General features: G+C 39.8%; 1 protein-coding gene across 2 annotated transcripts in view; it reads left to right on the top strand.

Moving 5' to 3' along the window:
• Positions 1 to 2,063: 2,063 nt before the first annotated feature.
• The window catches only part of SMARCA1 (SNF2 related chromatin remodeling ATPase 1), a 34,166-nt gene continuing 20,877 nt past the window's right edge, over positions 2,064 to 15,352 (top strand). For both annotated transcript variants that reach the window (XR_014185022.1, XM_082062224.1), the window contains exons 1-12: positions 2,064 to 2,217; positions 5,978 to 6,064; positions 8,612 to 8,778; positions 9,704 to 9,804; positions 9,926 to 10,026; positions 10,309 to 10,488; positions 11,711 to 11,866; positions 12,096 to 12,227; positions 12,976 to 13,044; positions 13,758 to 13,867; positions 14,536 to 14,762; positions 14,961 to 15,082. Coding sequence is in view for 1 of the 2 variants with exons in the window: in XM_082062224.1 (XP_081918350.1) it covers positions 2,125 to 2,217; positions 5,978 to 6,064; positions 8,612 to 8,778; positions 9,704 to 9,804; positions 9,926 to 10,026; positions 10,309 to 10,488; positions 11,711 to 11,866; positions 12,096 to 12,227; positions 12,976 to 13,044; positions 13,758 to 13,867; positions 14,536 to 14,762; positions 14,961 to 15,082 (1,545 nt within the window). In the remaining variant the exon portion in view is untranslated. The remainder of the gene's footprint in view (positions 2,218 to 5,977; positions 6,065 to 8,611; positions 8,779 to 9,703; positions 9,805 to 9,925; positions 10,027 to 10,308; positions 10,489 to 11,710; positions 11,867 to 12,095; positions 12,228 to 12,975; positions 13,045 to 13,757; positions 13,868 to 14,535; positions 14,763 to 14,960; positions 15,083 to 15,352) is intronic.

The raw sequence follows: 15,352 nt of genomic DNA, 5'->3' as shown, positions 1-15,352 counted from the left end.
TAAGTACAAAAAAGCACTTAATGAAGTTTTTTTTGTAGTTAATTAGATTAGCATATGATAATACTGTTGCATGACTAAGTGATTTTTTCAGCCAATAGCCTGTGGATCCACAGGAATGCACAACATAGTCTAAAAGAAACAACTAAGAACATCTATTCAAAGTGCCAAATGCAAATGTTAAGCATACAAGCAAAAAATATCCAAAAGGGATCTTTCAAGAAAGCAGCAGCTTGAATGTTTTGTACAGCATGTAATGTTCCTGTGAATTTCAAGTAAAAAGCAAGCTGCGACAAACACTAGAGTGTTTTGCATAAACAGAAGCTACAAGCATTTGAAACAGGAGTAGGAAAGTCAAATATTAAAAATGGTTAGTGAGCTATTTTCCGTAAAGACTAAGAACAAATGCGTCATAGACTGGAATTTTCCCACCTTTTAGAGTTTTTACATCGCTAACGGTAAGCTCAGTTTTCTAGAGAGCCCTGCTAGGAAAAGCTCTGGAACGCTCCTTCAAAACCAGACATGTCACTCCTCTCAGTTGTGCTATGAAAAATGTACTTCCCAAAGCTTTTAAAAGCAAATCATGTAGAAGGGCTACTGCAGACACTGTGGGCCTTGCTCTGTTGCAAACTGTGCAATAGATGCAGAAGGCAACAGGGTGCTAAATAATTCGGAACAGCATTGTTACTGCTTTGGGGTTGTTTCACAACATGGAAAGGGGAGTACAGAGCTTAAATCTTCTATGTTGGACCACAATTTAGATACTGAATTTCAGAGTAATCAGGCAGTCATGGAAGCAGTTCATAGTTATTTTTGCTCACAAAAATGGTCAATGCACAGATGGAAAAAAGGTCTCAGAGGTATTTCTAAATGCAGTATATGTGAGCAGCAATAACCCATTTGCTTGGCTTAGTTGTTGAGTTATGCAAAAAGATCTTGATAACGGCTACTGAGCTTTTTACTGGAATGAAAAAGCTTTTATTGCTCATTCCGCCAACAAGGGTAGGGTTTCACCTATTCATCTGGACAGAGTGCTCACAATATGGCCTTTTTAAGTAATCACCAGGTAAAATGGCTGATTTGGAGCTCTTCATTTTTTAAAACTGCCATCTCCAGTATTGTTTTGGAATCCTTTAGCAGTATGAGCAAAGATACAGCTCAGCAATTAAACATCTGAATGTCTTGCACAGCCAGTGAAAAACCTGTATTGACAGTAACTACACTGAATGCCTCCATTACTGCAATTGTCAACATGAAAAACACAACCACTGCTGAATTTGGAATGGATTAAGGAAAAAAAAAATTCTCATAAGCTTCTCTTGCTTTGGGAACTCCAGTTGTACCTCTTAGCCCTGCAGATGTTTAGAGATTATTTCATCTCTCAAATAAAGCCCACAACATTTAGGAAAACACACTTGCTATTTACAAGAGTATTTGAAGCCAAGGAGAACAAACTGCAAGTATGAAGTTTCCTGCCTTGTACCACCATCTGGCTCCTGCAGCACCTCATCCTTTTGGCAGCTCCCCATGGCCTCAGCCAGGTGTCCTCTCACAAGAGGTCTGGAGCCCCCCTGCTTCACCTGCCTGTGCCAGGACCATGGGGGCTCCTGTCTGGAAAGACATGGGAGCAGAGCACATTTTACTCCCTTCTCTCTCACCATATTCCCCACACAGATAGGACAAGGGGCAATGGGTACAAACTAGAGCACAGGAGGTTCCATTTAAATTTGAGAAGAAACTTCTTCTCAGTGAGGGTAACAGACACTGGCCCAGGCTGCCCAGGGAGGTTGTGGAGTCTCCTTCTGTGCAGACATTCCAACCCGCCTGGACACCTTCCTGTGTAACCTCATCTGGGTGTTCCTGCTCCATGGGGGGATTGCACTGGATGAGCTTCCCAGGTCCCTTCCAACCCCCGACATTCCGTGGATCTGTGGCCCCGCACCGCCGGGTCGCAGCCGGGCGCTGCTCCCGAGCAGGACCCCGTTCTCGCGCCGCCGTTAACCTCCCGCGGCCCGCCCGCAGAAGTATCGCGAGACGCGCGGGGCGGGCCGGGCGGGAGGGGCGGGGCCGCGGAGTGTTTGGGGCGGTGGGGCCGCCCCCCGCTGGCTCAAGGTCCCGCCGCGCAGGATGGACCCGGGCCCCGCGGAGCCGTGCGGCTCTGCTGAGGAGCCGTGCACCTCTGCCGCCGCGGCCTCTGCGCAGGAGCCCGGCGCCGAGGAGGTACCGCTCCAGGGGCGGGTGGGGGGATCCGGCGGGCGGCGGAGTCTCCGGGAACGATCGTGTCTGGCCCCGCTGCCGCCTCCTGCAGCCGCGCCGCCCTGGCCCCGAGGCCGCCGCCCGACCCTGAGGCTGCCCGGGCCGCTGGCAAAGCGCCCGCCTCTCTGCCGCAGCCCGCGGGGGCCCGGCCGGGCCACAGCCGGAGCCCGGCCTGCGCGGCGGCCCTGCAGGCCGGACACAGCCCTCGCCTCCCGGTCTGCCCTCCAGCCACTGCCGCCCGCACGGCCCGGGTGCCCCGTTCCCTGCCACGCAGCCCGGCACGGCGGTGCTGGCCCTTCAGCCCGGGCTCCAGTGCCGTGCGGCCGGCTGTGCCACCCGCCAGCCCGCAGCCCGTGCGCTCCCGCGGGGCCCGGCCGCTGCCGCCCCCCGCGCTGCTGGCTCCCTGCCCGGGGGAAGCTGTCCTGGACGGGCGGGGGGCAGCGGGAGCTGGGGAGCCCCTCGGGGTGAGGGCCCGGAGCGGCTGAACCGCCTGTCCCAGCCCTTCCCTCTGCCCAGCTGAGCTGCGGCCCTGGGGCAGAACAAGCCCTCCGCGGAGCGCAGCCCGCCAGCCTTCTCCTTCAGGTTTCCTTGTTTGAAAAAAAAAAAAAAAAAGAAAAAAAGACAAGCTAAGGTATGAGGAACGTGGAAAGTGACGTATTTGGGTATCCTTGGAAACGGAATGAGACTTAACCTGAAGAATGAAGCTTATAAAAACTTAGTAAGAAGGTTGATCATGTACCATATCATTGCTATTGGAGAAAATTGCAGAAATGCTGATATTAGTGCAATCAGAATTATAATTCCAATTAATGAAAGTCAATTTTTGCCTGAAAAGAGCACTTGATTTTTTTATTTCATTGCTTGTTTATGCAAACAGGTATGAGATACAGTATAATGTAATTCTGAACATTACCTCATTATTTGGGGAAAAGGTTTCTGTATTGGATACAACTTATTCTACAAAATTTTATGCATGTCAACTGTTAAAAAGTTCACGCTAAAGGTTTAGAGAATGCCAGAATGCCTGCCTGGAGAAGTAATTTGAAAGCAGTGAATAGTTTCAAATATTATCAACATTGTATTACTGTGCCATACTGGTCAATATATTTCTTAAAGGAAGGAAAAAAAAGGATTTTGTTGTTTGAGCTTTAATTCAGGCTGTGGAGTTTCATTTCACGTGTGGCCGCAGGTCTGTTACACAGCTATACAGTTAGTCATACCATCACCATAATAATGGCATATAGTGCAATGTGATGTGTTCTGTTCCTCTCTCACTGGATTGCTGCACTGTGAATAGTCTGTCTTGTTGCAGTAGTACCACAACAGTGTCTTAATTTAGCGGCTATTTGGGATGTATTTCCACTCTTTATGTACAAGTTAAACACAAAAGGAGTCCTTTTAATTATTCTTAATGCATCTGTTTAAAGTTCTCGATAGCACAGGTGATATGAGTGAAGTCAGCTGAAGCAGCTGTCATTTATTAGGTGTTCACCTGACCTACCCAATGACACAGGTTTTCAGGGGCTGCTCTTGTCTTGGGTTTAATCTGTAATAGAAATCTTACTTAGGGTAGAGGCAGATTGTAAGTTGTGAGGAAGAGAAAGGGTATTGGTATGCATGTGTCTTGAGTTGTTTCTTTCATCAGTTTTTTATAGTGTTCTGTTCATTATTTCTAATATTTTGGGGCATCAATGTTCAACAGAAACACTGCAGTGAGGAGTAGGGGGCAAGGAAGCTTTCCTCTGGAAAGGTAAGATGTAGGATTTGATTTCATGGTGCTGTGGCTGCAGTAACTTTACACATCAGTTCATTTACTTCTTTAACTCAGAGTGTGTTATTCACAAATACTTATTTATGAATAAACTCAATTTGTATGTGACCATGAGTTTTTCTAGTGAAATCTGAGTAACAACAGGCATTAGAGCCATCTGCCTTGGGGCTTAGAAAGATAATATTGTTACATTTTACTTGGAAAACATGTACTTGAAAGGGATTATTATAATATTGAGTCATTCTACTTGTCCAGGAGAAACTTCATACTTACCTGAGGTAGACAGACAACTTTTTTCCAGTAGCATATATCTATGTAATTTATTTCTAAGGGAAGTGAGAGTGACATCTGAAATGGCCTACTGTCAGTTTTGTTTTCCTCTAAGGAGGAGTATTTTGTCACTAATAACAAGGATTTGGCCTGATGTTAGTTTGACAGTCTCTCTTGCTGCAGTTTATGGTATGTAGGAATATAACGGAGGTGTGAATATACACATATGACCTGCTCTTTAGCATGTTGGTGTAGCAGTCCCCTCCTAACATTACTTTCTGATTGAAGAAGCTGTAAGTGAATAGAACATTTCTATTTGCAATATAGTAATTTGGCCTTGCAAAGCCAAACTCAATGCATTTATAAAATAATTATAATTTGTCAAATAACTTCATTATACACTTAGTAGTGTTCACCTTTGCAGAGAATTTTGCCTTTGGGCCAAAATTTGAAAAGGTGGTCTCTGACTTGAGAAAATATTCCTTCCATTTGCATGATTGTACTTGAAGTTAGAGAGTAAGTTGGCACATGTATTTATCAGTAACAGTTCTGGAATTTAAGCGCAATGTTTCTTGACAGACTTACAGATTTAGTCCCATTTTGGTCTGGTTTTGCTACTTGAGCCTGTATAGTTTAGACTAATTATCATTGTTATTTTAATGCAGTTATAGTAGGTTGATACTTAAAGTGCTTGTCAGATTAGGACTCTTACATGTTATATAGAGATGTGCTTTGGGAGTGCCTTTCAGATTATTCAGTGCTTTTCAAAAACATTTTTGTAATTTAATGCATCTCGAAAAATAAGTGTGTGTATGTATATATATATATATATTTTTTTTTTTTTTACTTTAAAAACTGAATTGGGGGGGAAAAAAATTCCACCAAACATTTCTCGTATGATTCTCTTTTTGAAAGGATATTTTGCCAGTATAGCAATGTAGCAGCTTAATTTGTGGAAACTGCTTTGAGCTTCCTGATTGAAGACAGAAATGAATCTTGTAAAGTATAAGAGTCAGACATTTTTGTTACAGTTTCTTAAATTTCTGTCATCTATGGTAAATGAGGTAGTTCGTTGTTAACTGTCGAAGAGCATACCATGCAGGGGTTGCTACGTGGATTGATTTGGTTGTTCAGTTTGTGTCTCTTTGTAGGCATATGGCTTAGTGTAGTTAAACCTGCGTTCGCAAGTGAACTCTGACTGTTAATCTAGGAGTGAAAACAAACAAACAGAACCCAACCAAGATGCAAGTGACAGAAATTTACAGTTAGGAATTTAACGTTTAGAAATCACATTTAATTTCAAAAAATATCTTATGAAGATATTAAATTTAATCACGCATTTAAAGCATGATCTCTGTGAAAGATTAAACTTCATCCTCTTTTAGTACTTTCTTTCAATGCTTTCAACTTGGATCCTATTTGTAGAGGTATGAAGCATGAGGATGAGGGAGATCTTCAACTTACATTTTATCTGGTCACATCTCCAGTTTAGTTTCGTCATGGATATAAGGTTCTGCTCTGGGTGAAATAATATGATTAATGCAGTCACTTCATTTTCAAATAATTATTTTTAAACAGCAGCATGCTTATCTTGCAGTGTGTAGGTTTATTCAGTTTGCTATATATTTGTTTTAGTAAATAAATAAGCTGTTATTTATAAAGTGTTTAAAATTTGAATTCCAGAAAAATGATCCCCCGTTTCAACTCAAACTTCCTCCAAAGGCAGCTAGACCTGAAAAAGAAGTTGACCCAGAATATGAAGAGAAGATGGTAAGTGTTTTCATGACAAAATATACTGCAGCTTTTTATGACATTTGTTGTTTGCTTGAACTAGATCAACACAGTTACAAGGAATTATTGCAGACTGGATGTGTCAGAAAAGAAAAACGAATCAAGGTTCCTTTAAATGTCTAGTGCAGTGTGGTGTTTCTCACAGTGGCTGACCATAGATACTTAGTGAAGATGATGAGAACAGAGGAAGCAGAGAGTGGTAGTTCTGTTAAAGCTCTTCCAAGTGTTTTTGTCTGCATGATTTCTGGAGTTGAAAGCTCTGGGTTTTATACTCAGTACTCATCAGTGTGTTTTTTTTTTTTTTTTTCCCTCATGAATTTTCAGCTTGCTTTTTTCCCCCTCATGTAGGTTTACTTGCCCACACCCTCCTGTGATAAGGAATTTCTATTCAATTGCATTTTATATTTAGAACTCTCCCCTTTTGCTTTTGAATCTGTCTGTGTTAGTTTTGTTTGATGACCCCTTGAGTCATGTCAGAGGCATCCTTAAGTTAATTCTTAGAGTACGGAAGCTGCCAGTTTCTCATCATATAAAAATATAAAGGTTTTAAATGTTGATATGCCCCATAATATATGTGCCATAACAGTGCGGAAGCGGATCTGCCAGTGACACAAATGAAGAGAGCTCATAGTGCTGGAGAGGACAGGTAACAGGGTAACTTATCTGTTACAAAGAGGCAGAAACCAGGAGGACACTGCAAGACTTGTTCTTGAATGACACTTACAGTAAGTTGTTGGTTGAAGCTGGTCTCTGTGTCTTGCTGCATTTTTCTTAAAAGCTTTAACGCTAAATAGATGCCTAAAATTACAGTAGAGTCTGAAAGGTTTGAATACCATAGAAGCAAAGGAAGAATATTGCTGTTAGAAAAATTGATACCAACTTACATGAATATTTACTTCTTAGTCAAAGAGAAGACAAATGAAGTTTTGTTTGTTGAAAACGGAATTAAATAAATAAACAAACTTGATTTCACAGCAATACATGGGTAACTTGCATCTTTCCTAAATCGAATGTCAGTTCAGTTGTTCTAAATAGATCCCAAAAAAATCTACCTTTGATCAATTGTGCAGTTGTGAGCAAGACCGTCACTATTTATCAAGGCATGCTGCTTACACCCTGCCAGTAATTTTGCAGGCAAAAAAGTATATAGTAGCATTCAGTATAGAACCTTACCAGTTATGGTTAGGTTGCCAAAACCACCATGTAGTATTAGTTTCATACAAATCCTCTGAATGGATTTACTCTTATCCTATTGGAGCATAAACATCCACATCTTTACTCCCCCTTTTAGATTTCTTTTTTCCTAAAAGTTTTCCTTGATATTTACAGTTTATTTGTTTTTCAGGTTATTTACTGAAATGGTCCAATAAGGAATGCAAGGGATAATAGTAGTTTTTTTTCCGGAAAATCTAGTAAAGATGTTTGCTCTAAGTGGTTCACTATTAAAGAAATGCATTGCCCTCATGTGGCAAGATGGTGCATTGCACATCAGGTTCATTTTTATTGCCTTTTTCTTTGTTTTGTGTAATTGCTGTTAGAGCACTTTTACTTGCATATAAATTACCTTCAGAAAAGCATTCTGTTTTTTGTATATTTCTTAGAAAAGCTGTCTTACAGAACTACAGTTTCACTTCTGTAGTTTATATCAAGATATATAATGAGATCACAATAAAATTACTTGAAGTGGTACCGTGTTACATGGTGTTTAGAAATGGCATAGAGAAACTGATAACAATAGCATTCTGACAGATAGCATTTTATTTTTATAATATTTTTCTTAATTATGTAATATGTGTTTTAAATGTAGAGAAGGATGTATGTCTTGCTGTGTTTATATAGTGAAGTGCATATGCCCCATCAAGATGGCAAAACTGAAATGTTAGAAATTTGAAATCTGACAGCAAAATTCACAAACTTGACTGAAGGCAGCATTGAGCTGATGCATCCATTACTTTAGTCGTAAAAGCAGAGCTACCACGTTGTTGTCTTGGATCAAATCCTGATAGCCTCGAACCTGATGGAAGTTTTGCTACTGACTTGAGCGAGGTTAGGATTTCATCCTTTCCTTTAAGTCAGAACCGTAGTGTTTTCTTTATTTTTTTACAGACTGTACTTTGAAACATCACTTCACAGTTGCTGGTGTGCCATGCAGACTTAAACAATCTGCATGAGTAAACTGGTTGGGATTTGTTTTACTAAACTTTGAGTTTTGAATGGGGACGAGTTGCTGGGATGAGGTTATCAAGTCCTCCCATGTCTTCCAGATTGTGGATCATTTGAACCATCACATGTTACAATTGGCTGCTCTAAAGCAATTCATGCTTAGCTGTGAGCTGAAGCAGCTTGAGCTATTTCATGATGCTTGTAGCCCTCTGAGTTGGCAAACAGTAGGCAAATGGTGTTGTCAGTCTTTCTTCATATGAATTGCTCTCGGGAGTGTCTAAATTTTGTTTCTTAATACAAATACATTTTTAATGAAAAAAGTTATTTTTCTTTTTTTAATTCTTTCCCCACTTTGGAAACTAGAAAGCAGATCGAGCAAAAAGATTTGAATTCCTCCTGAAGCAGACAGAACTTTTTGCACACTTTATTCAGCCTGCAGCACAAAAATCACCCACATCTCCATTGAAAGTCAAGTTGGGACGGCCACGGATGAAGAAAGATGAAAAACAGACTTTGATTTCAGCTGGGGAGTATGTTTTATTTCTGACTTTTTATGCTTTCAAACTAATTACGTGTTTTAACATACCTGTTTAGTTAGCAGCATAGATATTGTGCTTGAAGTGAGTCCTGGGCTTTTCCTATTAATGGTGTATGGTAATTTCTGTAAAAGCTGGTTGGTGTATGCATGCTCATCCATGAGCATTAGTCTGACCTTTTAAAGTGAATTCCCTGATTCTTGCCCCTAACCGTGCTTTGGTCCTTGTGCAGTGCTTTTGGAGCATATGAATTGGATTTCTTTTGCATGACCTTGAATTAGAAGATGCACTCCAGAAATGCACCTGATGTGCTCCATCTTTCCGTGGACATGTCAGTGGGACAGTGGAGCTAGAGCAAGGTGAAACAAGACAATGTGGACATTGTGTGGTGGTGGATCCTCAGCACCGGTTGTCTGATTTCACCAGTCTGTCTATACTAGTCAGTAACGCAGGCATAGCCTGCATGTTGTGTTTCTGAGGGGTCTTGTCATAGCAAGCAACTAGTTTTTGGAACCTTTACAAAATCGCATTTTCTGATTGATAACTTTTGGAACTTTTTTTAATTGAATATGTGACTCTTCTGAATGCTATAGTCATCAAGTAATTGATTTTAAGGCCACTACTGATGCGTGCACTGTATTTTTGTGTTCCTCATTAACAAGTACCTTAGAGAACTCACAATACTTGCTGTCAGAGTGTAGTTATGGCTCTGGAGGTGGGGGCTTCATGTCAGCTGTTCTAATTAAAGCTGAAATGAAGCACAAGGAATAACTTATTAACAGGATATGATTTTGGTCAGGGTACCAGATCATGCACATTATAGATCAACGATTGTTTCTGTTGTAATTTGTCTCTTGATTTTATAGTCAGTGTTTTGAAATTATTTCATATGAACAGGAATCTTGAATTCTTTTTTCAGTTATCGCCACAGGCGCACAGAACAAGAAGAAGATGAAGAACTGTTGTCAGAGAGTCGAAAAACATCTAATGTGTGTATTCGATTTGAGGAGTCTCCTTCATGTAAGTATCGTATTGGCAGTTTTCTGATTGCTTTGATGTAATTAAAATCTGAGCAGATTGCAATTAAAATTTTCTACTTAGAATTATTATTTCTCTACTTAGAGGAATCTTACATTTACAGATGTGAAAGGAGGAACACTAAGAGATTATCAGGTTAGAGGTTTGAACTGGATGATCTCATTGTATGAAAATGGTGTTAATGGCATTCTGGCAGATGAAATGGTAAGCAGTAATCTTTTGGAATTTTTGTGGCAATTACTGAGCAAAATTCAGCATTAAAGTGCCTATAGTATTTAACGTATATGCATCATTCTTCAACAGTTAGATTTTTCACAACTGGAATTGTAATGTAATGAAAGAAATTGTATTGCAAGCATTTGCTGTGCAGTTTGCACTAAAACAACTTAAGTGGCAGAATTGTATAGTGGGAAAGTTGTTTGAAACTGTTTCTGTATGGCATTTAATATCAGTAGATTCCTTTCCCCCCCTTCTTTGTCAATGCAGGGTCTTGGTAAGACTCTGCAAACAATAGCGTTGTTAGGCTATCTGAAGCATTACCGAAACATTCCTGGGCCTCACATGGTCCTGGTTCCAAAATCGACTTTGCACAATTGGATGAATGAATTCAAACGCTGGGTTCCATCACTACGTGCCGTTTGCCTTATTGGAGATAAAGATGCCAGAGTAAGTGCTCTACATTTCAAAGTTGTATACGTTGTTTGTCAAAAACTAGCATTTGGGGACATGGAATTCTCCCTAAGCTACTTAATTATAATATTTTTTAGTAACCTTTAAATATATTAACATTGAAAATGCAAAATGATATGCTTGTAGCTATGAGGAAAAGTGCAAATCAGTAGGTGAAGTAATAGCCTGGGATCACAGTACAGCTGACTTTCCTCTTTTACTGTTGTCTTCCTCTTTGATTTTTTGTGCCTATTTTTTGTTTTTGATCTCTTCTGTGTTTATGTTGTGACAGTGTTTATTCATTTTTCTTTTTTTTTTTTTTCCCCCTCACTTTGTTACCTCTTTCTCTACCTTCTTTAGGTGGCTTCTTCCACTCTACTTTTGTCTAGTGTCACTGCCTTGCCTTGTAACTAGGATTCTGTTTTAGAGGTTTTGATCTTTCACAGTGAAGGCCTTAAATTAGATGTAGGATGGTTTTCTAACTTGAGGAGGGTCAACGAGCTGGATGTTCCTGTGAGTTCTGTGGCTCCTCATATTTATTGCATAACTGCCTGTTACTGCTTCAGGGTAGGAAGGCCATACAGAGGGATCTGAACTGGCTGGATCATTGGGCTGAGGCCAGTTGTATCAGGTGCACAAAGGCCAAGTGCCAGGTCCTGCACTTGGGTCACAACAACCTCAGGCAGCAATACAGGGTCAGGGAAGAGTGGCTGGAAAAGCCCCCTGATTGAAAAGTATCTGGGGATGTTGGTTGACAGCAGCTGAACATGAGCCAGCAGTGTGCCCAGGTGGCCAAAAAGGCCACCAGCATCCTGCTTGTATCAGGAATAGTGTGGCCAGCAGGACCAGAGCAGTGATCATCCCCCTGTACTCAGTGCTGGTGAGGCTGCACCTCAAATCCTGGGGTCAGTTTTGGGCCCCTCACTACAAGAAAGACCTTGAGGTGCTGGAGTGGGTTCAGAAAAGGGCAAGGAAGCTGGTGAGGGATCTGGAGCACAAGTGTTTTGCTTAACCCCAGATGATGAGCTGTCTGTGCCTAAGGCACGAAGGATGGAAAGCTTTTGTTACAGTAACTTTCAGTTACTGAAAGTATGTTTCAGATTCTTCTTTTGTATGCTAGCTTACTGCATCAGTAATGTTGGCAGAGATAGGTTTCACTGAATTCCATATATATTGTTCGTATTTATAAATGTTTATTAATTCATCTGTTCTGCTTTAGGCTGCTTTTATCCGTGATGTTATGATGCCTGGTGAATGGGATGTTTGTGTTACATCATATGAAATGGTAATCAAAGAGAAGTCAGTCTTCAAAAAATTTAACTGGAGATACCTGGTAATTGATGAAGCTCACAGAATAAAGAATGAGAAGTCTAAGGTAAACTCAAAATTATTTGATACTTTGAAGAGCGTTTAACATAACAGATTCCATCTGATTTTAGCAGATTTTAGGTGTTAGCTGTAGTGGTTTTGAGTGGTAAATATGGATTTCATAGGTAGCTCACTGTCTTTAAATTTAGTTGACATTGTCTCAGGTTTCAGAAAATGATGAAAATTCATTATGCTTAAACGTACATGATGATGGTAACTATTTGTTGTATTTCTAGCTGTCAGAGATCGTACGGGAGTTCAAGACGACAAATCGGTTGCTGCTTACAGGAACTCCTTTACAGAATAACCTCCACGAGCTGTGGGCATTGCTCAATTTTCTTTTACCTGATGTCTTCAATTCTGCAGATGTAAGTTGAGGTTTGGAAGTACAGTCCTGTTCTTGTTTTGATTCCGGGGCTACTTTCTGCAGAAGAGAAGAATGACCAGTCTAACAAGACATGTATGATGTGGAAGGCCTGCATTCAGGAGAAGCTCTGTGCCTTACCTGACTGTAGACTACATTTTTGCTCTGCCTAGTTAAACCAGTGCATTCTGTGCAGATAAAGCCTTAGGCCAGTAATAGCAAACGCCATACTCTGAATAGATAAAGAATTATGCAAAGTGGAACAAAATTTGGGAAAGCAATGTAGAATTAAGAATATGATGCATCCAAATAGGCATACACCTTTTTTTTTTTTTTTCATTTGGAATTTGAGTCCTTTTTCTCCTCTTTTACTGTTAATGTTTCTTGTACTTCTATTGCTTGCTTCCCTTATTTTTGCTCTGTTGTCCATTTTATTTACTTAAGGATTTTTTTTTCCTTTTTTTAGCTTCTTGTCCCATCATTTCTTGGACACTGCAGTGATGAGCATGGAAAACCATTGTAAATTAAGCAGAGTAATAGTATTTTGTCTGTGGAGTTACTCAGTTGACTTGAATGTTATAACATGCTGGGGAGCTGCCACAGAGTTGCAGACTGATTTGTCTTTCACTCGTAGAAGTTATTTGTCTCAGGATTTATGCCGCTCTCAGCTGGAGTGAAAGAGAGTCAATATGTGTCTGTTAAAACTACAGATGATAAACTGTTCATACCAATCGTGCTGTTTCTCACCACAGGATTTTGACTCATGGTTTGACACTAAGAATTGTCTGGGTGATCAGAAACTTGTAGAAAGACTTCATGCTGTAAGTAAATAAAGCTGTAATCATGTGTCATCGTTAGCATGCATAGTGTAAAAAACCAAAACCAGAGTATTTTCCCCTTCATCTTAAAGTTGAGAAGATGAATGTGAAGGTATTTAGTTACAGTAATGCCCAGGATAAATATTGGAGCTTACTATTATGGATGCTGCTTTTTGTAACATTACTGTTTGAAGCAGACAAAAATGTATACATGAAATGTGAAAATGAAGAATTTTGAGATCTTTTTGAAACCATTTATTATTGTGAATAGTATAGTGATACACATGGCAGGCTAGTCGCAGTGAAGGCATGCCTTTACCTGTGTTTTACTGTGTGGGAGATAAGACGTTTTTCATCACGTACAAAACAAATCAGAAGGAAGTGTAAGATACATTGTTTATCTTTGAAATGTTGGTGTATTTTATATATGCGGCTAGTGGAAATGAAACAGAGCTTATGTCAAAGGTAATAAATAGATTTTTATAGGTTTATGGGTGTTACATATGTTTATGGCTTATGTAGTGTTACATATCTATGTGTGAACTTAGCTTATTAGTGGACAGCTTCATTTTGCAGAGTTTGCTGTCATAGCAACTCCTTCAGAAATAGATATTGATTGGTTCTGAATAAATACCAGATAACTGAATCTGGTAATTTTGTATTTGAGGCAGTCAATTTTATAAATTTTTCTCTGGAAAAACTCCTAATTTTTGTAGGTTTTGAAGCCATTTTTATTACGTCGCATAAAAGCTGAAGTAGAAAAGAGTTTGCCTCCAAAGAAGGAAGTAAAAATTTATCTTGGGCTCAGCAAAATGCAGAGGGAATGGTAAGTTATTTACATCACTCTAAGATTCTTTTCTCATAAAGAACACTGCAGCTCTTCACACTTGTTTTTCCTAGTAGTTGCATATTGAGCTAGTCAGATGGAGTAGTGTATTTGTAGCTGTCATTGGGGCTTTTTTTTAAAGTTGCAAAATTTACAAAGAGCTCAGGAAGGATAGTGAAAAGGGTTGAGAGCAAGAAAGCAGAAACTTCTTTCCTTATTTTTATTTGAAAGAACATATGCCAGGTTTCCTCCTTTGCTCCAAGTGTATATGCACCAGTAGAAGTCTGAACTGAAATTAAAATAAAACCTTGAGGTTTTCTCACATCAGAAGAGATGTGAGAAAAGGAGCCAGGTCAGCATAGCAGTTTGAGTCAAATCATATCTTTAATCTACTTCGTAGTCCTGTAATAGAAGTGTAAGATAACCTGTAAATGACAGATCATTGTCACTCACAGACAAATTGCCTTTTATGTTTAGGTATGGATTTATAAATCCTTATTATCGGTCAGACTTTTAACGAAGTTTCATAGAAGTATAGCTCATTGTTATAAAACCAAAGCAAGCTCCAACATCCAGAAATAAATAATTGCGATATTGCAGGGTTTACTTAATGTTTTAAATATAAAATAAAAACTGAGAGTTGTTCAAAATTGCCTATAAAACTTCAGGTACACAAGGATCCTGATGAAAGATATTGATATCCTCAATTCAGCTGGGAAAATGGATAAGATGCGTCTGCTGAATATTCTGATGCAGCTGCGGAAATGCTGTAACCACCCCTACCTGTTTGATGGTGCTGAGCCGGGCCCTCCTTACACCACTGACACGCATCTCATCACCAACAGCGGAAAAATGTTGGTGCTGGACAAACTGCTTGCAAAACTCAGAGAGCAAGGTGAGTACTGTTCAGCAACAGGAGCGAAGTTAAATCAATACCTGAAAAGTAACTTCAGACGAGAGACTTATTTGAGTAAGTTAGGCATAGTACAGAATATTTCAGGTGAATTCTAACTCGTGCTCTGTAGTAGACCCTGTGATAAGATTAATGTGAAAACATAAAACCAATGACAAACCTTTTGTGTTGTTCTGTCAGGTTCCAGAGTTCTACTTTTTAGTCAGATGACTCGCTTACTGGATATTTTGGAAGACTATTGCATGTGGCGCGGGTACGAATACTGCCGACTGGATGGACAGACGCCACATGAAGAAAGAGAGGTGAGAAAGTTGTATGTTAACAAGAAATTTCTTTGGTTGACAGACTGTTATTATTTATATTTATATGTAAGTAGCTATGTAATTGTTTAAAGTTAGGCAAAAATGCTACAGCTTAAAAAGCTGTTAAGGGTATATGTTTTTCCTAACAAAAGCCCACAGTAAAATACATTTAATTTGCTCCTCAACTAAATGAAAAATGTAATATTTTGTGGACTCGGAATGTTTTTTTCTACCTGTGCAGACCTACAGTTTCTTCTATAAAAAAATTGG

This window comes from Streptopelia decaocto (assembly GCF_964273445.1).
Source record: "Streptopelia decaocto genome assembly, chromosome: 10".
Taxonomy (NCBI): domain Eukaryota; kingdom Metazoa; phylum Chordata; class Aves; order Columbiformes; family Columbidae; genus Streptopelia; species Streptopelia decaocto.
The sequence above is the reverse complement of the archived record's forward strand: the minus strand, read 5'-3'. Positions and strand labels throughout refer to the sequence as shown.